The following is a 26651-nucleotide window of genomic DNA, read 5'->3' as shown; positions in this document are numbered from 1 at the left end:
CCACTGAATAAGAGCTTTCTTTTAGAGATACCAGGTTAGAATTAAAATAATCTCCAGCATCTTCAGAAGAAAGAAATCAAATTTCATGCTTCTGTGCTCCCTGAATATTATAAGGCAAAGTGAATTCCTGGTAGGTCTGAAAGAAGCCACCAGTGGTGGGGGAGTAATCTGGGCTGTTACCAGTGGTAGTTTAATTTTTTGGCTGTTACTCTGCGCTGCTGTTTTGGCCGAGCAGTTCCTTCACCAGTTCCATCTGTGTTTCCCTGAGACATTGATGCCAGCCCTGTCCTCTGGGTTGTTACAAAGTTTTTGAGGTGCTGAGTGATTGGCACCCTGCGGGTGTGAGGGGTTTGCAGCCTTCACCAGCCCCAAGATCTCATCCTCCCCCTGTCCAGATCCATGGGCATGTCTCATCCTTCTTCCCAGCAGTGAGTCAGCTGCTGTCCCTTCGTGCCAGGACAAGGAGAGCTGTGGATGGGTAGCTGAAAATTCAGGGAATGGGCAGGGGCACTTCTGTCCTGGCTGTAAGCATTGGCTGCAGAAAAGGATGTGTTCAGTGGAGCTTTAAGGGAAGCTCAGAGCTGCTGGGGGACATCAGACGTTGAGATCTGATGCAGCTGAGAAGTGGTGGGGAAAATGCCATTAGTACCAGACCTGGGGTCAAACAGTTTTCCCAGCTTGCTCAGAGGGACAAGTCCGTCCCTGCAGCACTGGAGTGGTCTGGAGAGTTCCCAGAATGTTCTTCGATTAATTCCTGCCTACATACAAATCGTTAATTAAATCTTTTCACTTGAAACCTCTTCATTTTAGTATTGCTGGTGGTATCCAGGTCTGTGCTCCTTTAAACTGACAGTGGGGTGTAAGCCAAATGAAAGCAGTAGGTTCATAGCCAACTTTCCTGTGCCCAGGCCAGGGAGGAACCTCTCCAGGAGCCTGTCACCACATTGGGAGAAATCTATTCTGGAAACGCTGGGCTGAGGTGTGTGTGCTCCAGGGGAGGCAGTTTGTCAGGGACCCCGTTTCGGGGTGGAGCTGTTTGGAGCTGACGAGCTGCTGTGCTGCGGGAGTGCATCAATCTTCCTGCGAGGAGCCTGCCAGGTGCTGCCCGAGCCAGCGCTGCCGTGAAGCTCCACCTGCTGACAGATCCTGCGACCTGGAGACGGGCAAAGCACTGGGAATCAGCTGGGATTGACGTACAGCCTGCCAGCCTGGCTGTAATTGCACAGGTGTGGAAGGGATAGCCCGAAGCAGGAGGAAGTGGTGACTGTGTTGAAGATCTATGTGAGCTGTTTCCATCGCAACAGAAATCAATAAGCCAGGGAGGTACAATTGTCTTTTCTGCAGCTTTTCTGCAACAAAGCCTCATTCACACCCTAATGAGGCACCCAGCTGCTTGGGATCCGTCCCAGGGAGTCCCTGGAGGGCTCTGGATCGGCAGAGTTTTGCCCACACATTCTTTGCTCAGATTAAAATCCGCTCAAGCACAAAGAGCTTAACCTTGATCCCAGCAGTTATTTGCAGAGAGAACATTGCTGCGAGTTAACCATCGTTATGTCTTCCTGGGAGACCTTGAGCTCTAGGTGTATCTCTCCAAACAACTACAGTGACCTGCAGAACCAGGAAGAAAGGGTTTAATAAACATTCCCAGAGCTCTGGGTGTGCTTTGACAGAAAAGCCTACACAAAGAGAGCCTCCTGTGCTTGCTCTGGAAATGGGCCACGGTCCAAAGTCCTTTGTGGGAGCACAATGGGGCTGTGCCTCAGTGCTGAGGAGGGATTGTTGCTGCCTCTGCCACCTGCAAGGACATACCTGGCATAGCAGGAGGGTCCAGCTGTCAGCACCTGTGGGGTGAATGTTTGGGGCTGGGAGCAGTCGGAGCAGTGGGTGTGGCTGCTGACCTTCACGCTTGGTCCTTCCCCAAAGCATTCTCCCGGTCTGTCCTGCTGGCCTCAAGCCCCAGGAACTCCTTGTGGCTGGGTTTCCTTGGGAGAACACAGTGTTGCTGGTGATTATTTGCCCTTGGGGCAGCAATCAAAACAGCTTTTACTTATTGCTGCCTTTGGTTTTGGCTGAAGCAGGTGAGGGGCAACGAGTTAAAATGCCTCTGAAATTTCGCCTCGTGGTTGTCTCACTCCAAGCAGAGAACTGAGAGGCAACAGCATTTTACTGATCCTCTGGAATGAAACCTGGGTTGTAGGAGGCTATGAGAGAAAGAACAGCCTGCTGCCATATAAAAATGTCTGCAAAATCGCTTGTTGCTGCTCTGAGAAGTGCCTTGGATGTTCTGGCTCCACTGGAGAGCAGTATTTTTCTACATTTCTCACCCATAATTCCTGGGATGGGAATGGTACTTCTGCTAGTGTGCAGGACTGCTGTCATGTCTGGTAGCATATCTATCCAGAGGACTTCAGTGCTTTTGTGCCTGGAGGAGATCCATGCTGGAAGAGATCCTTCTGCTAAATTGGGAATGTTGTATATTATATCAGGTGTCACACAAAAATCAAAGCTCTGACTCAGATGAATTTAAAGAAAGCCTGGAAGAGCACATACAAGGGTATATTTCCTTTTCAAGGGTATTTCAATGAAAACTGGACATCTGATTAAACTTATCCTGTCTTAATTTTCTTTTTCTTAATGATCTGCTTCTGTGAGTAACTGGCAATGTTGCATTTTTGTCAGGATGCAGCAGATTTTCTAGCTTACAGATTTCAAGACAAAATGCCTTCCTTCTGGAATGAAGGTGCCATATGGCTTGAAATGCATAATTGATCACTGCTCAAAATAGGAGCTTCATGGAAAGTCACCTAGAAGTCCAATGAGTGTGTGCAGGGGACTTGATAGACCTTGATCCATTTTTTGTTTCCTGGAACTGATGACGACACAGAGACGGGTTTTTATGGCTCTCCCTAGAGGTTCTGATGCTTGTGCTCTCTCTCATTATCCAGGAGATTCTGGGATTTGCATTAGCAGGTGCATCAATCTTATGCTTTCTGACTCCTGCTGGGCTTGGCTGAATGACAAGCTGGCACTCACCATATAGCCCAAGAAAGGCCACGGCTCTCTGTGAGGTAAAACAGTTCAGCTGATCAGATCTGGTGGGCTCAATGCAAGCCTTGGTGTCCCATATTTCCCACCTGCTGTGGGATGCCTGCACAAGCAGTCCTTCCCATACAGAGTGAGGCCCTGCTGTGGGAGGGGTGTTGGGTCCATCTGGCCACGTGTCCTGCAGTGAGCAACATCATAAACCACCTTGTGTTGTGCTTTTCTGTCCAGGTCTTTGTGAATTCTGGTAAACTCGGATAGGAGCAGTGGTGGAAAGCAGCCTGGCAAAGAAAGAGCAGGGGGGTGAAGAAAGCAAGGGGACAGAATGACCCAGGCTTTTCACTTCACCTTGATGGCTTTAAGAAGCAGGTGGTGGGGGTGCTTTTGCAGCCCCTTTGGGCAGCTGAGTCCTTTGCCTATTTCAGTAACCTTAGGGGAGATGACAGCTCTCATTTCTGGAGGATTTCTAGTTTTCTTGCTGCTAGCAAGCCCTGCTCAGCAAGAACCTGCTCACACACCCAGTTCTGATCCTGCTCAGAGCTGCTGAGCAAGGGGAGCACGCGGGAAAGCAGCAGCATGGGAGGGGTGCTCTGCGAGGGAGCCAGGCCCCTTTGTGTCTCTCAATTTACATTTCTCTGTTATTAAACCATGCTCTGCTTTTCAGCTGGGTTTGGAAGCATCTCTCCTTAGTGGGCAAGGCAGGAGAATGATGGCACTGCTGAATCTGGGACACCAGGATGGCCCTGAGGGTTTGATGTGATGCTGTGTGCTGCGGCCATCTGCTGCCAGTCTAGCCAGGGCTCTTCTGTGGCTTGCACTGACAGCCCCAGGTAGCAGGGCTGGGTGGATGGAAAGGCATTTCACCCCACTGAGGAAGTCAGGTTTTGGGCAGGCAGACCCAGATGGGGAAAAAATATTCCCTCTGCCACTCAGGATTGCAGAGAAGCTGCAGATCAGAACAATGCTGAGAAAAATGCTGGAAACTCAGGATGCTGAACCAGGCAGGAACAAAACCCCCGCTGATAAATGAGTCCTCATGGTCCCCTGAGCAAGCACCAAGTAGGAAATCCCAGGGGGGTAATGAGGCTGGTCCTTTCTGGGGGCTGAGGTTGCCTCCCTTGGCTTTTGCTCTTTAGTGTGGGGTGGGAGTTAAGCTGTGCTGAGTTCAAGCCCTGGATTAAGCAGGTTGTCTTTAGCCTTGTCCTCCCCCAGCCCATACAGAGCACAGGCTCTGGGGTGTGCCTGCTGTTTGGCACATCTCCCGTGTCCATGTGCATGCTCAGAGTGGTTGCTAAGGCAGCGCAAATCTTCTCTGTGCTTTCCAATTTCAGTCTGATCCAGAGGTGTAGGTGTGCTGTGTCCATGTCTAATCCCAGAGCAGGATCTGTGTGGGAGAGCAGGGGCAGTGCCACGGATCAGGAGTGACCAGGCTGTGTGCACAGACGTCCCTGGGGGTGGTGCAGGTGGCTGGGCTGTGGGCTTTAGTTTCGTTTCCCCCAGCCCCAAACTGTGCTGCCGAGTCTGGTGGAAAAGAGGGACTGTCCACTGCCAACAGCCAGGATGCAGCATGGAGGGGAGCATCTCTGGCAGGAGATGACCTTGTGTGAGGGGAGATGCTCAGGCTGTGCCTGGGCAGCACAGGGATGTTAGAGGAACTGGGTCACTGCAGGGCTGGTCAAACAGAGATGCTGAGTTCACTGGCTGCTGAAAAAGAACCAGGTAGGTGAAAAATGAGAGCTTCCCTGGGAGATCTACCTCCATCCTTTCAGCAGGCGTGGCAGGAGACTTGCAGGTGTGGTGGTGCCAGCTAGAAGGACTCATTTGAGCACAGAGATGTCTGGATTGATGGCTTTATTTCAGCTTATTTTAGCAAGTAATAGGCAGGGGGGTGATGTTTATCACTGAAACTGGAGCTGGCTGTACTTTAGATCACAGCTCTAATCGGCTGCACTGACTGGGACAGTAAATCACTGCAGCAGCACTAATAACACAGGGTGATGGGTGTAGTAAACCCTCTGTGGCAGCAATAACCTGGTCCTGCTGGTTCTTTCACTTAGGTTGGTGCTTCTGCTCTGGTTTGTTTATTAAAGCTCCTTTACAAAAGTCACCTGGGTGACTGCTCCGACTCAGCCATGGAAATGGCTGCTCTCCTGCCATTCCCCAACCTGGCTTGGGCTCTTTTTATACCCTGCTATAAAAGTGTTTATTTTTGCACCTGTTTAGAAAGGCTTTTTGGCCACAGGGGTCTCATGATGTTGTTTTCATGGCTTCTGGAGCAGGGCTGCTCTGTTGTTGCTAGAAATAATTGCTGTTAATTAATTCTTTGCTGATTTTTCTTTGGCAAAGCATACTGAAATAAACAGATAAATGAGCAGCATGCTCTGTATCTCGATGTTGTGGGAGCTTTTAGGAGGCATACAGTGACATCCAAACGATCCCATCAGCAGCAGAGGAAGGGTAGGACATGGCCCTCAACTTTCTGTGGACAAAGTTAATTGGGAGGAGGCTAAATTACCAGCTGATTGGCAGCTCTCTTCAGGCCATCATTTTTAGTCTCTTTCTAGAGAAAAGCTGCAGTTTTGTTTCCATCTACTGCTTTATTCAAATCACAACTGAGCAGTGCTACAGAAGGGGATGTGCTCTCAGCTGCCTGAGCTGGACCTGCAGTCTGTGACACGAGACTGACCACTGGGGCCAATAACTGCACTGTTTTCTTTCTTCTATGGCCTTTTAAAATGGTTTTTCTTTTTTCTTCTGAGGAATTCAGGCTCTGCTGCAGAGACTTCCAGACCAGAACTGAGGTGCTGGGCTTGCCCCTTTCTCCTGTGGTCCTGCCTGTAGCACCATCACCCTCTCTGCTCTGTGTCCCTGGCTGGAGGTTCCCAGAGCTGGCAGCAGGTGGGTGAGTCACTTCAGCCTCCACCCTGGAAGGTGACATCACGCAGCTCAGTCTCCTGCTTGAATGTCTCCAAGCTGTTCCTGGAAGGATGAGCCATTTGAGCCAGGAAGAGATTAAATTATCGGAATAGAGCAAAAGCAATCTCCATGATAAGTGCTGCCTGCTGTTTGCACGCCGAGCCTGTCCTGCTGTGTCTCTGACTCAGACTGAATTGATGATGTCCGGCTCTGAATAATCACTTTGACTTTTTTTTGGAGGAGCTGATCCCCTGATGTATGAGTGTCCTCACACACAGGCTGGCATTCTCCACACAGAGATTCCACAGGCCTCAGTCTCTCAATTAGGATCAATCAGGAATAATGCTAAAAGCAGTGGTCTGCCACAGATGTTGGTGAACTGTTGACTTCCTTGGACTAATTTCATCTCCTCTGTGTGCAGAAAAGAGCCTGTCATTGGGCAATAGAAATCAGCATATCTCCAGCTGGTTCACTTCAGCTGCCATGGAGCCAATTCTCTCAGCTGCCCCCTCCATGCCATATTTTACATCATAGGAAATGGCCTTGGTGCAACAACAGGGCTGTTGCAGAGCTGTTTTTCTTACATTGAGATTTCCCCAGGTGCTGTGGAGCAGACATACAAATATCCAACATCTCCAAGCCATCAATTACCATCTCTCTCTCTCTCTCAGACATATTCTGGCTCCCGGCCATGCTGTCTGAGCAACTAAGCAGCTCCTGCAACCATGTAGTGACCCCCAAACCAGCCCATTGCTGGCCAGAGGCAGGCAGAAAAGAAACTGAAAGGGTGTCCTGAGCACATGACAGGCTGCTGGTTGGAGAAGTTTTGTGGCAGCATGGCTATGAGAGAGCAGTGATCAGCTCTGGGGTGTTGCAGAAATCTAAAAAAGGAGATTTTGGTCTGAACCTCCTCCCTTGTCCTCATTCTCCCCAGTTCTGCTTCCCTACAAAGGATCTCTGTGGTCTGGTTTGCACGGTGGTAACTGCGTGACTGTTCAATCACGGGAGAAAAGGATTCCCCTTTTCTCACACTGGTGACACTGGGCTGCACTGGAATTAACTACTATGCAAATGGAAGGAAGCCCTGATCTGCAGATCACTCTGCAGTGAGACGCTTTTACAGCTGAACAACGCTTTGTCTTCTTTGAGGGCTGCTGCAGGTGCAGAGCAGCTCTGCAGACACAGGACATCACAGTTCTTTTTCCACCCTCACATCATTTTCTCCTGCATTATCCTCTTCAACTCAATCCACACATCCTAACCACACAGATGCTGTGAGTGTGCTTTTCCCTGTTCCACACACACAAAAAAAAATCTCACAGGCTCCATACAGCAATTTGCTGAAAATAAGAGAAAGTTGGCATCAGTACTGGATTTCTGGTTCAAGAGTTTTTAAACTGCCCTGCTCTGAGGTCTCTGCTCTGTGATATTCCTCCCTCCCAGCTATACCCACTCTTGATTTAACTGGATAACCCAGAAAACTCTTTCTTTTTTTTAAAAAAAAAAAACCTCTAGGATTGGTTTCTTCCTTTTTTCTTTTTCTTTTGAACAGGAAACCAATACTGCAACGGAAATGAGCTGGTGCTCGTTTAATATAGGTGCGGGTGCCAGCACTGCAGCTTGCTCCCACAAACCTCCAGCTGCCAGAGCTGCCTCCCCTGTGGCGCTGAGGAAGCCTATGGAATCCTGCCTGGTGGATCTGCTGCTCCTGAGTTTTGCTTGAATGCAGTTTCATGAATTATTGATATTTCTGTTCAGGTCTGCTGTTCACGCAGGAATCTGTAATGCTTCCCCACCTTGTGCTGGGAATGCGCTCCCGGGTCGCATCAAGGCTTGTGTTTAACACCCTTTTACTTGCATGGTTGTGACATTGATTGATCCATTTCGGGGCTAGGGCTGGGAAATTAACTAAACCCCAGAGTAAACAGCTCTTTCCTAACAAAAGGCACTCTGGGGTGAAAGGAGCTGATGTGGAAGGGCAAGGAGAAGGTGTAGTTATGTCTGTGCATTTTCAGGGCGTCACCGCAAAGATGATGGAAAGGTTTCTAGGAATTTCTGGGTGTTCTTTGGCCTGACCTCAGTATCTGGCATTTCCAGAGGCTGCCCTTGCTGCCACTGTGCTTAGCACCTCGGGAGATGGCATTAATAATGTCCGTTTCTAAGGCAACAACCTTGTCACTTAGAAAAGACTGAGTTAAAAGCCTGTGTGTTTACAAACAAACACATCTTACACATAAATATGTAAGTACTTCCATACATATGGATATGAATTTATGCCAGACCTCCAAGTCACTTAGCAGTGGAGAGACAGGAAGCATCTGAATGAGGGTGATGTATTGACAGCAACAACCCATCTCCAGAGAGTTTGGTCAGAGATTTTGCAAGAAATAGGAGCTGTGGCCACATGTCTCCACAGAGAAAAGCAAAGCACAACTTCCCAAAAATATTTCTGAGATTCACATTCTCTGAACCACAGAGAAAGAAAGAACAATTCTTATCTCATTTACCACTCCTGTGTTTTAGAACAAGTAGAATACATGGTAAAAAATTACTTACCTAAAAAAATTAGTAATTAAATTCTAGTGTAAGTGTTTTGATTCATTAACCAGTTAAATCCATATGTGTGCGTTGGGACTGTCAGAGGACAGTCACAAAATTCTGTACAGATAAGTTCAATTGAGTACTTGTACAATTTCAATTTAAATGTAATATAGTATAGAATAATATAGCATAATAAAGTAATTAAAAAGCCTTATACAATCAATAGAGTCAAATGCATCATTTCTCTCCATCGTTGAAGTTACCCTGCTTTTAGAATAAGGAGCAAATTCATTTAGGCATTCCCTGAAAAGTGCTACCCACAGGAACAGTGTGGGGAAAGCTCAGAGGAGGGAACAGTCTGACATGGACAAGCCTGAGCAGTGATGCCCATTAGCCTGCACAAGCCCTGCAGGGGCAACCTTTGCTCTTTACCCCGTGTGAGCTATAAACTCAGATGCAGTCCCTGCTCTGCGCCAGGAATCACACTCCTCAGGAGTCAGTGTCCATCAGGAGAACCTCAGCGCCTGCCCTGGATCAACATTGTGCCGACCCACACTGGGGCAATAGCCAGCCTCTCAACCTTGGATAAACCAGGAGTAAAGTTACAGAGATACCTTTGTATGTGTGAGGTCGGCTCAAGCCTTTGATTTTCCATTAAACAAAAGTTTGTCTTCATTTCTGGCTCATTTAGTTCCAACTTTTCTCCCTACTCTCCACATTCCCTCCACCCACACGGGCTGTTTGTTTCCCCATGTGGAGTCTGGAGTAATTGTGATGAGATTTAAATGCTGAGGATGCTGCTGCTCGACCCTTGCTGGCCCTGCTCCCCTGCTCTGCCTGTCCTTTATGAAACTCTCCCCTCTCATCACTGACAACAGGCTCTGTTTTATTTGATTTTATTACAAGATATAAATTTCTGTCTGCAGCCCTGGCTTCTAGCACGCGGAGGAGAGACAGGAATTGCCTAGCAACCAGGGGAACAAAAAATTAAGAGAATCAATAAGTCTTAATGGAAAGCTAAACAGAGACTTTCAAACCAAACCTGCTCCCAGCCCTGGCCCACAGTAAGTCCATGATGATGTGCAGCATCCTGGCTATTGCACGAAGCATTCAGCAAATGCCTCGTCTGAAAAAGCCAAAGTGCACATGAAAACCTGGCCTAACTTGGGCTTAGGTAAAGCTCTGATCCTGTAGCATTTACACTGTCAAGCTTGAACACGGCACAGGTGTGGAGGGTTGAGGTACTCTGAGGAGCTGGTTTCACTCTGAGGCTGTTAGAAGTCAGTGCTCCAGGTAAGCGTTAGTGACTCAGGGGCTGAAGAAGGTGAGGGTCTGCATGCAGCAGCTCAGTTTCGCCACAAAAGGTCTGTGGGGAGGATTATGCCTTTGGTTAGGATGGGAATGAGTTTCCAGGCATTATCAATCTGTGTGTGTAAATCCAGCAAGCCCAGCACGGTGCGTGACGCTGGGTTGAGTCAGCAAGGAACAGTCCAGCATCAGTTTAAAACAGAAATAAACCTGGATGCAGTCACCTGTCTGGCAGCACAAATGCAAAGGTCATTTAGCAAAATGTATTCCAGGCAGAGGGAGCATTGTAAATGTACCAGGCCATGACTCTACCTGTATTTAAGGGGCTATTTTCTCCCACAAAGTGCTCTTAGGAACCTGCTACATCCTCATGTTTGCAGGATCAGGATGGTGGTTTGGTTGTGGAAGTTTTCCAGGAGCTACTGGCAGCCTCCTCCTGCAGATGCTCATGCACACCCTGAATCTCATGGGCAGCATGAATGGCATGGGCTGAGCTTGCAGGAGAGCTCTGCTTTGTTGGAGGAAGCAGAGTTGGATGATTTAAATGGGGACTTGCTTTGCAAAACCAAGATTGTTTTTGTAAGCAGAGACTTGTGAACCACAAACAGCATCACAGGTGACCCATACGTGGGGAGAAGGTTTCAGCAGGGGTTAAGGAGAGACAGCTCTGAGTCCTTCCTTGGCCAAAAGCTTCCCACATCCTGCCCCTGAGTGACACTTTTTTCTTTGACTGGCAAAACAAGGAGTCTTGCCCCATAGATGGCACAAAGGGACAGCCATGATGGCACAGGGGTGTTTTCCCCCTGTACTCCCCTGACACCATGGAGGTGTCAGAAACGTGGGAAGACATTGGAGGGCAGTCCTGCCCAGACACAGACATGGAAGCTGGTGGTGATGTGCAAGGACAGCAGTGAAGGAGGAGGGTTTTGGAATGCGTGGGGCTACTGATGAGTAGTAGTACCCCCACAAGTACCTTCACAAGTAGCCCCAAAAGCTGCTGATGTTAGAGGGGCATCCCAAACGTGCTGCTCATGAACCTGCCAAGGTGCTTGTGTGGCAAGGCCCTAGCCAGTGAGAGCTGGAGCCGCTGCCAGCCGCCACCTCGCACAGGTGAGGACCCTCGGCTCCCACCGGCGACAGCATCCGCTCCGCGGGCAGGAGTTACACCAGGAGAGGCACCCCTGAGTGCCGGGGACAGCCGGCGGCACGGGATGCCCTGCAGGTCGGGGATCCCCTCGGGGGTCGGGGCCGCCCCGGTGACGCGCTGCCGCTGGAGGTCGCGGGCGGGCGGCGCGGGGAGGCGGCAGCGCCCGCTGGAAGCGGAACCGGCGGCACCGGGCGGGAGGCACCGGGGCCGGGCCGGGCCGGGCAGGGCAGGGCAGGGCAGGGCAGGGCAGTACCGCCCCGGCGCGGCGCGTCCCGGCGGCCGGAGGCGCGCTCGGCGTGCGCGGGGCGAGCGGGGCCGATGGAGCCGCCCGGGCGCCGCCCGCCTCGCCAGCGCCCCCCGCCCGCGCCATGAGGCTGCCGTAGCGCGGCGGAGCCAGCGCAGCCCCGCCGAGCCGCCCGCCGCCCCCATGGCGAAGGAGAGGAGCAGGAAGGCGCTGCTGGAGCTGCTCCAGCGGCCGGGGAACGCGGCGTGCGCCGACTGCGCCGCCCCGGGTAAGGGCAGGGGAGGCGGGGGGCGCGGGCGGCGGCTGCTCCTGCACCTGTCCGCACCGCACGGCGTGGCACGGCTCGGTACCGCACCGCACGGCACGGCTCGGTACGGCACGGCTCGGTACGGCACGGCTCGGCACGGCAGCGACGGGGCGCGGGGCTCTGCCCTCTCCGGGAGCCGCGGGGGTTGCGCCCCGCCGAGGGTGTGCCCGACCCCCCTCCCCACGGCGGGGGATGCAGCGGGGATGCTCCGGGGCCGGTGGAGGGATGCGCTGCGCTGCCGCGGTCCCCGCGGACCAGCCCCGGCCGAGGTTTCCTCAGTGTCCCCCGGCCCGGCCCGGCTCCTCGCCCGGCCGTGAGCGCTGATGTCATCCCGGCGGGTCCCCGCGGGCTGCAGCGCTGCCGGGGCCGGGAGCCGGGCGGTGCGGGCTCTGCCGGGCTGCCCTGCCCGCGGGGGCGGCGTGTCCTCCGTGTCCCCTCGGCTGCTGCTGCCCTGTCAGTGAGCAAACGCATGGGGACAACCGGAGGCAGCGCTGCGGACATCCTGCCCAACAACCTTTGCCCAGCTGCCATCGATGGGTGCCTGAGCTGCGCGGGGAGCGGGGCCGGAATGTCTGTAGACGTCTTCGTGTGCGGAGGGGAGAAAATCTGGGCTGGGAATGTATTCTTCGCCTTTTGGAGGGTGAATTTTTGGGGTCGGGCCGTGATGCTGTTGCTGAGCAGAGTCTGCGTGGGGTGGTGGGATCTGTCTTTGAGAACAACCTTAGAAAAATTGCAGAGCAAGTAACTTTCCTGTTTAAAAAAAATTCCCCATACAGAAAACCCTAAATTTATATTAGCTTGAGCAGGATGGCTCTGAGGAGGGGTATAGAAAGGATGTCCTCCTCAGCCTCTGTCATTCTATAGGTTAAAGAAAAACCCAACACTTCAGCTGAGCCCTTTCCCCCCAGCTATTGATATGTTCAGGATATCAAGATCTATTGGATACCGCTATGCAGCTCGTACCATTCCCAGCGGTTTTCCATCCCTAACCTGCATCCCAGGACACTGCAGCTCACTTTCAGCTGCGTTGTGTCCTCCGGTACCCAGCTGGAAAGGACAAAGAACTTTGGGCACGGCGTGAACGGCTTTGCAGCGCCGCGCTGCTCTGCTCTGCCTGCTCCCACCCATCTGCTGCTGTCTGACTGTACCAGCCCTCCTTGGAAGTCTCTTGCTGAGCACAGCTTGGGCTCCCCGAGTCGGTGTCTGCCTAAATTATTCCTTCCTGGAGAAAACTTTCCAAGCCCGGCCCGTTCAGATCAGCAGCGCGATTCTCCTTCACCCTGTGGGTATAGAACATAAAGCCCCCAGGCACAATGGGAAGTTTCTCAGCATCACCAGGGTGGAGAGGGAGCTGTAGGTCAGTAAAATAGCTCATATCAGGATAAGGAGGTTGTTGTCACAGGCACCAAAAGGGCTTGTAAAACAGCAGAGCCATACTTTGGTTTTGGTGACATTTGCATACAGAGATGTCTTAGCGAATCTGAAAGTCAGAGAGGAGAATTTGGGCCAGTGTCTTTTGTAAGTCAAGATGTGCTATATTAACATTCAGCCTCTTCTGAACTCTCCTGGCATCACTTCCTTAGGACCACCTCCCTGTTCATCAACCCAATTTCTTTAGTGACTGCTTGCTTCAGGTTCTGTGGCAAATGAGAGCTATTCATGGTGCTGTAACGTGCTCGTCTGCCTGGCAGTGACAAGAAACTTGAGATGCCCTGGGCTACTTAATACAAGATAATAACTTGTGTCTGTAGGCAGGGTAGAAAATATTCAGCCTGAATTCAGTTATTCAGGCTGGGCAGGTGGGGCAGGCCAGCTCTTTCTGGGGATGAGGTAATGCAGCAGAGGCAGGATAAGTGTCCAGAGAGCCTCCAGAAAGAGGTGCAAGGATGTTCTTTGCTGAGGAGTGGGATGCTCAAAAAGATAAAGGTGGCTGCTGACACTGGCAAAGTACCAAAGCAGAGAAAATGAAGGGAGAAGGAAGGAAGAGGGAGGGTGTGGAATGAACAGAAGATGAGGGAAGCAGGGCAGACTTGTGATTTCCCACATGTGAGTATCACCACAGGGCTGATCTGGTAGCTGGGGAATGCCAAAGATCAGGGTTTGTTATTGCTGTTTCTCAGGTGGGTGAGTGCCTTTCCCTGAAATACTCTGTTAGAACAGGATCCAGGATAAGAGGGAGCCGTTTAGCTCAGGGATGCTCGTAACAAAGAATAGGATGGGTTGGAAATGTGACAGGGAAAAATTCTGTTAGTCACTTTAATTTGTGTATTTGGAAGCCAGCTGGGTTTTCTTTTTCTTTTGGAAATATTTGTTTGAGAAAGCAGCCAGCCAGTGAAAGTTTGTTTGTTTTTTTCCTTCCCTGCTGTCAAAAAGGGTTATTTTCTTTTGTTACTGCTTTGGCATTTGGGAGAGGCTCAGTACCAGAGCCCTGAAGCCACGGCTTGTCCCAGGTATTCTGTGTCCTGTCACAAGCCCCTGGTGCAGTGGAGCTCTCAGCTTGGCATCGCTGGGCTAAGCTGTGACCATACAAAAGTCAAAGCCAGGGACAGACATGGGGCATCACGGGAGGCTTTTCCTCCTGGGCTGGGTAAATAGCTTCATCCCCTGCAGCATCAACCCATCTCCCTGGGGACACCTGGGCACAGCCTGCTGCTTTGCCAGGATTTGCCACTTCACATGGCTGAGGATTATTGAAGTGGCCGAGCCCTGTGAGGCTGCCCTGTTCGAGGTGTGTTTCCCTGGTGTGAGCACAGGATGTGCACGCTTGCCCCTGGGTCTTCCCCAGGACCTGTGTGTATGTCTGGCATACAAAAAAAAACAACCTCTTGTGCGAAACCAGAGGTTTCAAACAGATTTTGAGGGATGTCTCAGGTGGAGAGAACAGCCTGGCCATGGCAGCTGGGAATGCAGAAAGGATGCTAAAGTACAAAGTGAAAATCAGGGTGTAAAATAACTGAGAGACTACATTTTTCACTTGCAGGTTTTTTGTGTTTGGATTTATTTTTTTTTTTAGGTTTTTATAAATTGCATTAAAAAAAACTTAAATTGCAAAGAAAGGTTGTTTTGAATAAAAGATATTTCAGTTGCAGAAAATGTCATCGATCTGTAATGCATAATGAGGCTGCCTTGGTGACGTCTTTGGGACTGAATTCTGGGGTAGGGGCCACTAATAAAGTGATTAGATGGGGCTTTGGGTCCTCTGTCGTGACACACTTCTATGTCCTGGGTGTTGTGTTTTTTGTGGGTTTAAAGCTGTGCTCTCTCAGTGAAGACAGCATGGTAAATGCAGTCTTAAGTGCAAACTGAGCAATGTTACTGAATTGCTGGTGTGTAATGGCTCTCTGTGCATTAGAATAATCTTTTTTTCTTCAAGACTAATGTGGCAGTTCAGCCTTTTCTTTTTCTAAATGATTCTTTGTCTCAGGCAATCTTTCCTCACATCATAAGACGGATGGTTATCTCAGGGCATAACAAGACCTTGAGTATTTCTCTCTCTATTTTTCTATGACTTAGGCTCGTGTTTCCATGGAGTGAGAATTATTTTACATTGTAGGAGGACAGAGAGGCTCTGAAGACAGAAATGGAAATCCCATCAAAGCAGTCCTGCAGTTTAAACCCTCCAGCAGCAGTTTACATGGCTTGTTATCATTTTATCTTTCTTATTTGGGATGGATTACTGGCACGTGGATCCTGGCTAACACTGGCCTCTGTGCCTGAGGCCCCGAGGGGGTGAAGGATGGAGGAAGAGCAGAAGGTTCATGCTGGAGGGGAGTCTGGAATTGGAGCTTTGTGCTGCAGAGCCGAGATCTGGTGTTGTGGTGTAACAGTGCCTTTGGAAGCCTGAGGGTGGCTGAGGTGGTTGTAAACACCTTTTCCTTCTCAGTTCTACAGCAGGTGAAGCTTTTCCACTCCCTGGATGTCGCCAGGTGAAGATGGTGATCAGAGGGAAACGCCTGAGTGCTGGGAGTTGCTTGATTTGCTCAGGATTGAGGAGGCACTGATTTATCTCAGCCCTCTCCTTCCTCCCTCCAGCCGCTGCTCCTGAAAACCCAGATGGGGAAGGGAGGAAGGGACTGAGCCACCGGGTCCTGCCAAGGGCTGCCCATCCCCTCGGGGAGTGATGGGGCTGTGCCTCGCAGCTCTTCCCTCTCTTGCCCCCACTGGAAAGCTGTTCCAGAGCTGCTGCTGCTCTAATGGCATGAAACGGGATTTTCGTCATCCAGCTCAAAGTGGAAACTTGTTCCTGCACCTCCATTGTCCTCTCACTTAAAAACTGAATTTTTCCTTTTTTTTTTTTTTTTGTCCCTGGGGATTGGCCAGCCCTCCTCCCCAGCTGTAGTCAGAGGGGCAAGAAGGAAAAAAAAAAAAAAAACCCACAGCAGTTGTGTTTAGCTCAATGCTCAATGCCACTTTCTGCAGGAAAAAGGGCTTTTTGGAACAAAGGAGGTTTAATGTGATGGTGTTTTTGTCCGGCCCTGGTGCCTGGGCTGCAGCACAATCGTGGGCTGCAGACAGCCAGAGGGGGCTGCTGGGACCTGCCAGCTGAATTAAAAGACCTTGGCAAGTTTAGTGCCTTCACTGAAAAATTTTCCTACTTAGAGAGGAGAGTTGGTGGGAGGTGGTTTGACTTCGGTGTTAACTCTTTTGTTGTTTTTCAGCATGCATGACCAGGGTCTGTTTATCAGCCTCCTAATCCTTCCCCAGAGTCAATAGCTGCAGAACTTTGGTGCTGAACACGAGCTTCTCTGTCTCGGGCAGGGAGGAAATGAGCAGCAAGCAGGAAAGGCTTTGTGCTTGTGTGGATTGCACTGAATTCCCTGCAGTTCTACCCTGTGTCAGTGAATCACATTTCTAGTGCAGGGTAAGAAAGGTTTTGTTTTTCTGGAGAGGTCTCTTTACCACCTCAAACAGGAGAGGGTTCAGGAGAATCCATTGAATCTGCATCCCAACCAAGGACCAGCTCCCTCCCAGCTGGAGTGGCAGGGATGCAGCAGGGTCAGGCCATCGTTCGTGTGCTGGAGGATGTGTTGAGGATGTGTTGCTGTGCTTGGCCTCAGATGTTTGCCTTGGTCATCATGTTGTGCTCCAAGTAGTAATTAATGTAGTTTAAGGCAAAAGGTGAAGCAGGAGCACCCAAATTTTGGGACTCTTTGAGTTCTTGCTTGTTTCTACTTTGAGCCTGTTGCTGCTCTGCCTCATGGGATTTTGGATTGATGGCAACTAGGGATTTTCAAACTGAACCCCATGTTTATATTCTGGATACAGGAAATAGTGATTATTTATTTTTTAAAAAATCCATTACCATCCAGCTTCCAATCTCTTTGAAAGTTTCTATAGGTTGTCCTGTGTCTTGGTTTTTCTTCCATAATATTTTCTGTGTCTGGCCCTCATTTTTTTCTTTTTCCCGAAGTTCAGGAATGCTGGGTTCAAGCTGTGGTGTTCATGGTTCACTGTGCTGGCTTTTCCTGAGGCTTGTGGTAAGAAGGGCTGGGTGGACAAGTTAATTTCTGAATTTAGCTGTGTTGCCCAAGAGTTTTAGTTTTGTTTTGGGTGCTTCTCTAATCTCTGGCTACGCCTTTGCTTTCAGATGAATGAGATGGGAAAATACCAGCCCAGTGCCCTTCTCCTGAGCTTAGTTTAGCTTTGTTTGTTTCTTTGATTTTTAAAATGAAGCTGACTCACGTCTTTATTTTGAAAGGCATTATGATCTGTTTATGAGTTACCAGGAATCTCTACCACGTTGGGCAGTGAAAGCCTTTTAGAGCTGGAATTGGTCATTCAGGATAAGAGTCTTTCTGCACTTACAGCAGTGTATTTGGTTTAATGTTCCCGTTGTTCCTCGTTCATTTTTATTCCTTTTGGCTTGGAATAATGGAATAAAGTAATTTGTGTGGAACTTAGGCATGCTGGAGAGTTTTCATTGAGCTTCACTGCTGTTTGCTCAAAATTCCGGAGGCTTAGGAAAAAAAACATCTTTTTTGAGCAATGCCCAAAAAGCCCAGATTGTGGCATATTGCCATTTCATTGCACTTTTTTGGCACATGCCCAGACAGAATAATAAAATTACTGAACTCTCAGTAATGTCCAGCATGGAGGAGGTGTCCCAGCTGTCAAAGTGTCCAGCAGCAGGGTGGACTTCACCCCTCTGTGGAGGCCTCCACCTGCCAGCCATGCAGCCTGGGGTCATTGGCTCACTAAACTAATGGTGCAGCCCCAAAATTCTCTGTTTTGTGTGAAGACACTTAGGAAGATTTATTTCCATGTTTATTAAGATGTTGTCTTATCTCTGGTGCAGTCGTTGGAAGGGCTGGAGTCAGTGATAAGCCAAGGCTGGGGATCACTGGTGTTATCCATGTCCCTGAGCTGAGAGTTTGTGCTGGAGAGCAGAGAGAGGAACCATGATGTGTTTGGGGAGCAGCACAGCCACCGAGAGCCCCCAAGCCCTTAAAAGGCTTTGGAGAAGCATCCCTGCAGCCCTGGGTGCTGGCCCTGGCCGTGCCTGGGCTGTGTCACCAGTCCCTGCAGAAGACGTGTGGGTGTGGCTGTCTGCTCTGGGTTTCTTTGAAAATGGTGTCACGAGTGCAGGGAGTGGGGCAGAAGGGGAAGCAGCGCTGGCGGAGCCCTCCAGAAGCTGGAGCTGGGGAATCCTCCACCCCCTGCTTCCTAGCCACAGGCAGAGCTGGGACACGGGGAGGTCACAGGGGAGCACGAGCCCCAGGGCTGGCATGGCTCTGGAATCCTTTGGTTTGTTCAGATGATGCTGAGAAATTCCTTTTGGCTTTCAGCTAAAGGCTGGAAAGCTTTGGGCTGCCTTGCTCTCTGTTAGATGTCCTCAGCCAGGAGAGCAAGAGCCATGAGAAATCTCGAATTGTGGTAGCAGTGACATTTCAGAGAGGCTTGCCCTGGCAGATAGTTTGTTCTGGGTGTTCTCACTACCCAGCAATTTTTTTGGATGGGGCTAAGCTGGTGCCTGAGGCCTTTGAACTCTCCTCCTGCCTGGTGTTTCTTTTGGGACTAAACCCAGCTGCCAAATGTGGGTGGTTTTGTGCTGTGACAGGAGAGTATCACACAACCAGCTGAGCATCCACGGTTCCTCCACCCACCCTTGCCACAAAAGGGATATTTCTGAAACCAGAAGAGCAGTGAGGAGGAAGTTGCTGTTAATACCTGGCTGACATGTGAGTGGCCAGGGTCAGGTCAGGTGGGAAAGGTGAAATGTGCATCTCTGTCAGGGTGCTCCTTGAAATCTGCTGTGTGGGACACTGGAGGTGTTGGATGGACATGGATTTGGGTCTAGGCAGGAGGGGGAATGCTGCAGGGAAGGTGACCAGGAGGAGACAGCTGCTGGCTGTGGGTTATAAGAGCAAGCTGAGAACATCCCTTCAAGGCTGGGTCACCACTGACCCTGTTGTCTCTGCTCCTCTGAAGGACTGTCGCCTTCTGGCAGCCACACGTGGGTGACCCTGTGTGTATGATGGGATGTAGGTGTGTTTGTGTTCCCTGTGATATAATCCAGCTTTTGTTTGCTTAATTAGACAAGGCTTGCCAAGGTGTGGAGCAGAGGGGAAGCATGTTTATGAGTCTGGTCTGAAGAAGATCCTGTTGGTGTGAGGAGGATGCTTTAAAGCCCAGGTGTGACTGAAACCTGTTGCTTCAGGCACTGTTTGCCCATGCCAAGGAGAGACAGCTTGGAAATGAGCTGACTTGGTGGCCACTGCAGTTGGAGTTTCCTCCAGGATCTTCTTGCAGGATGTTCCTCCACCCGAATGTGGCCCCCTCCCAGGCTGGAGGAGGGTGTGCAGTCTGCTGGTGCTGTCACACACAGCAGGGCAGGCAGGGGAGGGGTTAGCTCCCGGGGAGGACTTTGGAAGGCTGACTCCACAAAGCTGCAGACAACATGAAGAAATCCACCCACATGCCTGAGATAAATCTGGTAACAGTAAAGAGGCATTGAGACTCCCAATAAAACATGTTTTATTGGCCAGTGCATACTTTGAGACCTGTTTCCCTGGGTTGGGCAGTGCTTTGATCAGATGTCATTGCTCTGGGAAGGATTGAAGCTCACTTGTCCTGGAGTGGCTGTGCTGAGCCCAGGGACCCAGCTCCAGGCTTTGCTGCCACAGCTTCCTCATCACTGCCACAGCTCTGTCCTCTGGACCCTCTTCCCATGTATCTGATCCTCTGCATTAAGGGCAGGGATGGCTCTTTGAGCATGGGACCCTGGTGCTGTCGCCTTGCCTGACTTGCACCCTTTGGGAGCCTTCAGCAGTGCTGATCCTGTGGATGTTTTTGTGGCAGGAAGTTTGGAGGGCCCCAGGCTTTGATTACAAACATGTTTGGAGATGAGAGAGGACAATATGATGAGTTAGAGCACGAAAAACTGAGCATGAAAAACTCTTGATTCTTGCTGCCAGCCCAGTAACTGGCCACGGTCTTTGAGGTCAGAATGAGTGGGGTGACCTGGGATGGGGTGTGAAGCTGAGTCACCCAGTGCTGGTGGAAGCAGCAGGGTGGGCAGGACCAGGCCCTTAGATCAACCTGACTGGTTTTGTACTGGCCAGGCTTGAGTTGCAGTCGCTGGGGTCTCAGGTGAGATTAGAGACCATGTGAAACAGAAAAACCCCACCTTTGTGTCTGCTGGTGGCTGATGGGACTTGTATCAGCTTGGGAATTTGCTCCCCTCTCCCATGTGGGCACCCAGCTGTGTCTGATGAGAATCCTCATTCAGCACTGGGGTTTGCATCTGAGCAGAGCCGCCTCTGGAGAGCTGAATTGCTCTTCCCTGGGGTGTGCTGGGGGAGGCTGGTGGCTGTCCCTGCAGGCAGGGCTGCTGGCAGCCCTTGGGTACCCCTCAGCAGCTGAGCTGCCCCATGCCAGCCTGCTCCCTGCCCTGGCACAGGCAGAACATTAAATATGGATAAGGAGGAGAAAGCACACTCCCTTGCCTTTTATAAATAATTGCTGTGCTGTGGGCAGTGAGGGCTCAGAGGGGGAAGAAATGGAAGGTGGGGGGCTGTCAGAGGGGAAGACCTGCCCTCACCCCTCGACAGCCTGATGCCGTGGGTTGGCTGAGGGGCTCCCAGCCCTGTGGGTTTGGGAAGGATGGAGGATTCAGTGCTGGCTGGGTGACCTGCAGTGCAGCTCGTTCTGCTGGGGCGCAGCTGGAGCTGCGGGCGCTGACATTTGCCTTGGAGTTCAAACAAAGATCCCTGTATTGGCTTTATTGGCAAGGCAGTGCCAGGGACACTGCTGGATGTGTCCTGCTCCTGGCCCCTGCCCTCCTCCTGTCCCTCTGTCTCCCTGCTTCGGGCAGTGCTTCTTCCAGGGAGGAATTTGGAGGCAAGGGACTCTGTTTACAGTGCTTTGTGCGAGATGTCAGCCCAGGGCTGTAAACAGAGCGTGGTTTTGCTCAGAGAAAGTACAGAGCTACCACTGGTGGCATTTTTCCATTGAGGCAAGGGCTGGAAACCTCCTGGCATGGAGGGCTGGGCTGCTGTGGGAGCTGCAGCTGTGGGAGGAAAGTCTCTGTGTGGAGCACATGTAATAAATAAATGAAAAGGGAGCAGCACAGTGGCTTCCCTGAGCTGATGTAGTTTCTGTTCCATGCAGTGTTCAGATGGAATTTTCTCATGAAAGAAGGATATTCCCCTCTTCTCTTCATGTGAGCATGGAGTGAGCTACAGAGGTCTTGGGCACATGCAAATGTCTGTATATTGGGGTGTGGGGAATAACATTGGGGATTGCAGATCTGCATTGGGGATTGCAGATCTGCATTGGGGATTGCAGATCTGTTAATTGCTAGTTTAATTTGTATTCCTATCAATAGGAACATTTATTTTCCTTGTCTGTTTATCTGATGCCTTTAGACTCAGGGACATCAGACCCTGAACTCCCCTGCCATGCCCTGTCTCTGCCTCCCTCCTGCTGCCCTGAATCCAAAAGATCAGTCAGGTCCAATTCCCTCTTTCCTTCTTGCTTCCAGACCCGGACTGGGCATCCCACAGCCTGGGGATCTTCATCTGCTTGAACTGCTCGGGCATCCACCGCAACATCCCGCAGGTCAGCCGCGTGAAGTCCGTGCGCCTGGACGACTGGGACGATGCCCAGGTGGAGGTACGTGCCCCTGGCCTGCAGGGTCCCGGCCTGTCAGACATCCCTCTGGCTGTCCTGGGTGGCTCCAGACCCTGGCATGAAGCCAAAGGCACCTGAGACTTTGATTCTGACCCACGGAGCAAATCACTGGCTTTGGATGAAGAGTTACAAGTCAGGAGAGTTGAAGTAGAGTGATGGGTAGTTGTCACAGGGTGAAAAGGTAGAATTTTAAGGTTTTTAGAATGGAGGTTCAGGGTCCCAAGATGGAGGAATTTGGGCGTGCCCTGTTCTTTCTCCCTCCTGGCCTCCATGTTCTGTGTGATGCTGGCACTTTTGGGTTGGTTTAGAGTAGAGACAGGCTGTCTAACCTAGGTGATGGGTATTGGAAAATTATTGTAAATAAAGTACACGTAGTTTTTAGTGTAAAATGTTGACACCAGCCCAAGGGTGGGCCGTGTGCCTCTAGCTGACCTGCTGAACAGATCTCAGCAGGTCAGAGAAAGAATGTAAGAGATAAGAGAAAATAAACAACCTTGGAAACCACAGCCAGAGTCCTGGCTCCTTCTTCGACTGCTAGGCTGGGAAAAGAGACTTCCTGACACATCTTGGGGTCATCCTGACCAGCAGAGATTCTGAGACCAACTAGGGCTTTGGGCTCTTCCCCTTGGAGCCCTTCCTGAAGATGCCACAGGAAATGGGCTGTCAGAAAGCAGGTCTAGGTAGGGAGTGTGGGAGTGAGGTTGTGGTGCTGATTGGATCAGAGCACCCATTTTGTGAAGGATTTGTGAGGGGTTCCCCATCCCTTTAAAAATGTCAGTGAAATAGCATATAAAAAATTCTAATTTTTAATGAATTGTCTTCTCTTGTTTCTCACAGTATCTCTAGTCTAGACTAGACCTCTGGTCTTCCATCCCCCCTGCCCAGCTCAGCTATCTCTGGCTTTGTTCCTCTTAAGTTCACAGCTTGAAAAACCAAAACCTCACAATATAAATTCTCTCTATTTATGCCCCATGCCTGCCTGGATTTGTGTGGTGCAGCTAAAGGCACCCAGGAAACCTTTCTGCCTTGAATACTGATGTCTTCAAAGGCATGAAGAACTCTACCAGTCATTGATTTCTGTCTTCTGTGTGTAGAGTTGAAGTTTATCTGAAAGCTGCACCTCATGGAGTTGTTTTATCACAATAGGCCTTCGTGCTGCAGGGGTATTTTCCTCCCTGATATTTTTGAGGGAATAGATTGAATATATAAATGTGAGAAATTCAAAGCCATGACAGTAATAAAAAAAAAATTAAAAAAAAAAAAAGCTTAGCTGCTTGTTATGTTTGTATGCTTGACATTTGACACAAACCAAAATGTATTTAGCATGGCTGCCTGGAAAAGAATGGGGTTTTTACACTTATAAAGTGAATTTCAATAAACAAAATATATGAATAAGGAAATAAGTAGATTTTTTTGTTGAGTTCTCAGCCAGCCATTTGTGTATCACAAGAAAAGGAGGGCTGTCAAGGGAGATAGAACTTTTATATGTTTATTTGTTTATTTATTTATTTGTCTATTACTTCAAGCTCCTTCCTGAGGTTGCTGTAATGACTTTGCAAAAACAAACTCATCCTTTTGGCACAAGTGATGTGATCTGAGGCACAGGGTGTGTTGTCAGAGGCTATCACCCTGCTGGAGCTGTAACACATGGAGACTAAAAGCCAGTGGGAGGTTTTTCCCTCTGGTTACCTAATCCCCATCTGGATTCCTGGGATCCATCTGATTCCCATGCCTGAGGGGGAAATGCCACTGTGAGCTGCCTCCTGCTCATGCAGGGATCATGCAGGTGGGGCTGGGACATGTCCTCAGCATCATTTTAAGCTGTAGGACCCCTAGCAATAATAACCAATATTTATTTGCAGCAACTGTTCTGTGCACAGTCCTGGGCAAGCCTCTCAGTAAGAGAACAGATCCCCCATCCCAATAATTTTATTGCTTTGTAGAAATAAAAGAGAATAAAAGAAAATACTGTTAAAATTGTCTTAATTTTTTTCTGTTTTTTTCTCTCTTTACAGTTTATGGCCTCAAATGGAAACAATGTAGCAAAAGCAAAATATGAATCTAAAATGCCACCGTTTTATTATAAACCAACGTATCTTGACTGCCAGTAAGTAAATACCTCTGCTGGTAAACAACATTTATTTGTTTGTGCAGCTGCAGCCTCTGTGATACTTTAGTTTTAGCATAAGACTTTTTTTTTTTCCTGCCACAATGGAGGTTTCATTTATAAAAGGTCCTGAAAATGTTTTTCCTTCTGCAGGCATATGGTAGAGTTAATGCTACGTGTGGGATCTTATTTAATAAGTACAGTTGAGATGATGCAGGGGAGTCAATAATTTGTCTGTTCCCCAGACTCTTCCAAGTTTCTAGAGCTGCAAGAATGCCAATTTCTACCCATTGCTTTCCTCTGCCTTTTCAAATCCCCCTCCTGCATCAAGGCAGAACTTGCTAATCCTCTGTGTGAGATGCTGGGTTGTTTGTAATGAAAAAATACTGGGGGTTTGTGTTGGGTTTTTTTTCACCTAGATGACAAATAATCTCCTCCATGGAGGCAGCTGAAAGGCTGTGTCTCCCGTGCAGTGGGGAGTGACCTCCCTAGGAAGCTGGGGTGACTCTGTGGAGCAAGGAGCTGAGCAGGCAGAACGTGCTCTGCCATCCAGGGTGCAAGGGGATGGGCTGAATTTGGCTTTTAGTGTCCAGCCCTGCTGTGTACCTGGGTGGTTTTTTATTTTTGTGTGAGTGGAGCTGCCTGGCCTGACAAGAAAAAAAACATGTAATGTTCAGAGCTCCAGAATCCCAGCAGTTTGGCTGTGCCTTTTGGGACTTGTATGTGCTTGTCATGTTGGGGATGGAGAAGCGAGATTGGTAGGAGAAACAATTCTAGGGGATTTTGATTTTGTTCACTCCCAAGTCTGTTAAGTTCAGTTAGATGTGGTCTATCTGATGATACTCAGGCTGCCCAGGAGCAGAGTCCTGGTTCTTTCCATGACCTATCCCTGCCTGAGGGGTGCAGGAGCCTGGCAGGGAGCTGGGCAGGTCCCTCCAGCTTGGGGTGTCCTGAGACCTGGCTGCCAATCACACCTGGCTCTCGTTGCACAGTGAGAGGCAGCAGGAGCTGCTCCTGCTCTCAGGCAGCTTGGGGACCAGGGGCATTTCCATTCCTGCTGCTGTGGGCTGGCAGCCTGGTGCTGTGCTCGGGTGGTGTGTCCTGCTTGGCCAGTGCAGCTCAGCCTGCTGTGCTGTGCTGTTCCCTCCCTCCATCCTGCAGAGCTCTGTCACTCTGGGGAGCTCTGCCAGCCAGTGGCTCAGCTCCAGCCAGGGCTGTGTGAGCTCACAGGGACCCTGCCGGGGCTGTGTGAGCTCACAGGGACCCTGCCAGGGCTGTGTGAGCTCACAGGGACCCTGTCGGGGCTGTGTGAGCTCACAGGGACCCTGCCGGGGCTGTGTGAGCTCACAGGGACCCTGCTGGGGCTCTCTGAGCTCACAGGGACCCTGCTGGGGCTCTCTGAGCTCACAGGGACCCTGCCGGGGCTGTGTGAGCTCACAGGGACCCTGCCGGGGCTCTCTGAGCTCACAGGGACCCTGCCGGGGCTGTGTGAGCTCACAGGGACCCTGCTGGGGCTCTCTGAGCTCACAGGGACCCTGCTGGGGCTGTGTGAGCTCACAGGGACCCTGCTGGGGCAGCCACTCCATCCACAGCCTGTGCCCATGGCTGATGGAGCAGCACCATGCTGGGCTGGGAACCTGCAAGGAGCTGGAGCAGGGGGTTGAAATGATTTGATGTTTTTGGTTATTTCCTGATTCATTGGGAAGATGAGGCAAGGCCAGTCCTCCTGGGAGAAGCTAGAAGACTAATTTCTGACCCTTTTCTGGTGCCAGCTTGTTGTGCCTGTTCTGCACTGGGACAATCACCAGCCTGCATGCCCTGATTCCTGTTCTCAGTCTGGAGCTCTGCTCTGGTAGAGCTTCTCTGGGCCAGCACTGCTGGGTTCCTGCCGTAGCAGCAGGATGCAGTGGGGTGGATGTGACCTCTCAGAGGAGCAGACAATGTCCTGACGCTGCTGCAGGATCAGCACTGGGGGCACCTTGCACCCTGGGGGTGTCTCAAGGATGCTGTGCCCAGCTGTATTTTTCTTTCTCTAGTTCAGGGCTCTCTGTGCCTCTCAACAGAGGCATGCCAAACAAGTGCAGGGGAGTGCTGCTTTCTACAGGGTGTATATTTAGCTTTTCCCCGCCTCGCTGCAGTCCAGTCACTGCAATAGCATGAGCTGTTCCCAGCTTGCAGCCCTGGGAAGCATCACCACGGGTGACACCTCCATCCAGCCCTGGCAATGATTCCAGCCATGTTCTGCAGCACTGAGAGCTTTTGGTGCTTCTGATTCCAACAGCAGCACATGCTGGGCAGCTGCAGTGCCTGGGCAGCCGTTGGTTCATTTAAAGCTTCTTAATTTTATAATGCTGTTTCTGGAATCCCTCTGCTTTGGTTGCATGAAGAATTGGGAAGTTTGGGGCAAGAGGGAAGAAGTGCTGCAGTGCCAGCTTGTCCTTTTTTCTTCTTGCCTACGATGTTGTGGTTGGCTCTTTGGGAAATTCATGGTGTTTGCCTGCTGCATTTGGCTTCTGTATCCTTCAAAAACCCCATTGTAGCTTCCTGGTTCTGCATGACACTTGGCAAAGGTTCGAGAAGTTGGAGGGCTGCTCTGGAATTGCCCAGGGAAAGTTCAAAGGTGAAAAAATTACCCCACCAAAAAAAAAAAACCCAACAAACCAAAAAAAACCCAAAACAAACAAAAAATCCCCTTCCTTCCTCTCATCTTCTGTGTCTGCCAACACCCATGCCCCAGGGACAGTGACCAGAGCAGCCAGCTCCTGTTCCTCTGGGGAGTCCCTAACAGTGAAATGAGTCCCAGACTCTGGGATGTTGGCCCAAAGAGCTTTGGGTGTGGAATTTGAACCACAAAACCTCTCTCTGGATGGTCATGAGAGGTCATGGCCCAGCTTGGTACACCACATCA

General features: G+C 50.4%; 1 protein-coding gene across 1 annotated transcript in view; it reads left to right on the top strand.

Moving 5' to 3' along the window:
* The first annotated feature begins 11192 nt into the window (after positions 1–11192).
* The window catches only part of ADAP1 (ArfGAP with dual PH domains 1), a 51306-nt gene continuing 35847 nt past the window's right edge, over positions 11193–26651 (top strand). The window contains exons 1-3 of the mRNA XM_038151194.1: positions 11193–11466; positions 21488–21618; positions 23652–23743. Coding sequence (XP_038007122.1) covers positions 11382–11466; positions 21488–21618; positions 23652–23743 — 308 coding nt within the window. The 5' untranslated portion in view covers positions 11193–11381. The remainder of the gene's footprint in view (positions 11467–21487; positions 21619–23651; positions 23744–26651) is intronic.

The sequence above is a fragment of the Motacilla alba genome, chromosome 14 (genome assembly GCF_015832195.1).
Source record: "Motacilla alba alba isolate MOTALB_02 chromosome 14, Motacilla_alba_V1.0_pri, whole genome shotgun sequence".
Taxonomy (NCBI): Eukaryota; Metazoa; Chordata; class Aves; order Passeriformes; family Motacillidae; genus Motacilla; species Motacilla alba.
The sequence above is the reverse complement of the archived record's forward strand: the minus strand, read 5'-3'. Positions and strand labels throughout refer to the sequence as shown.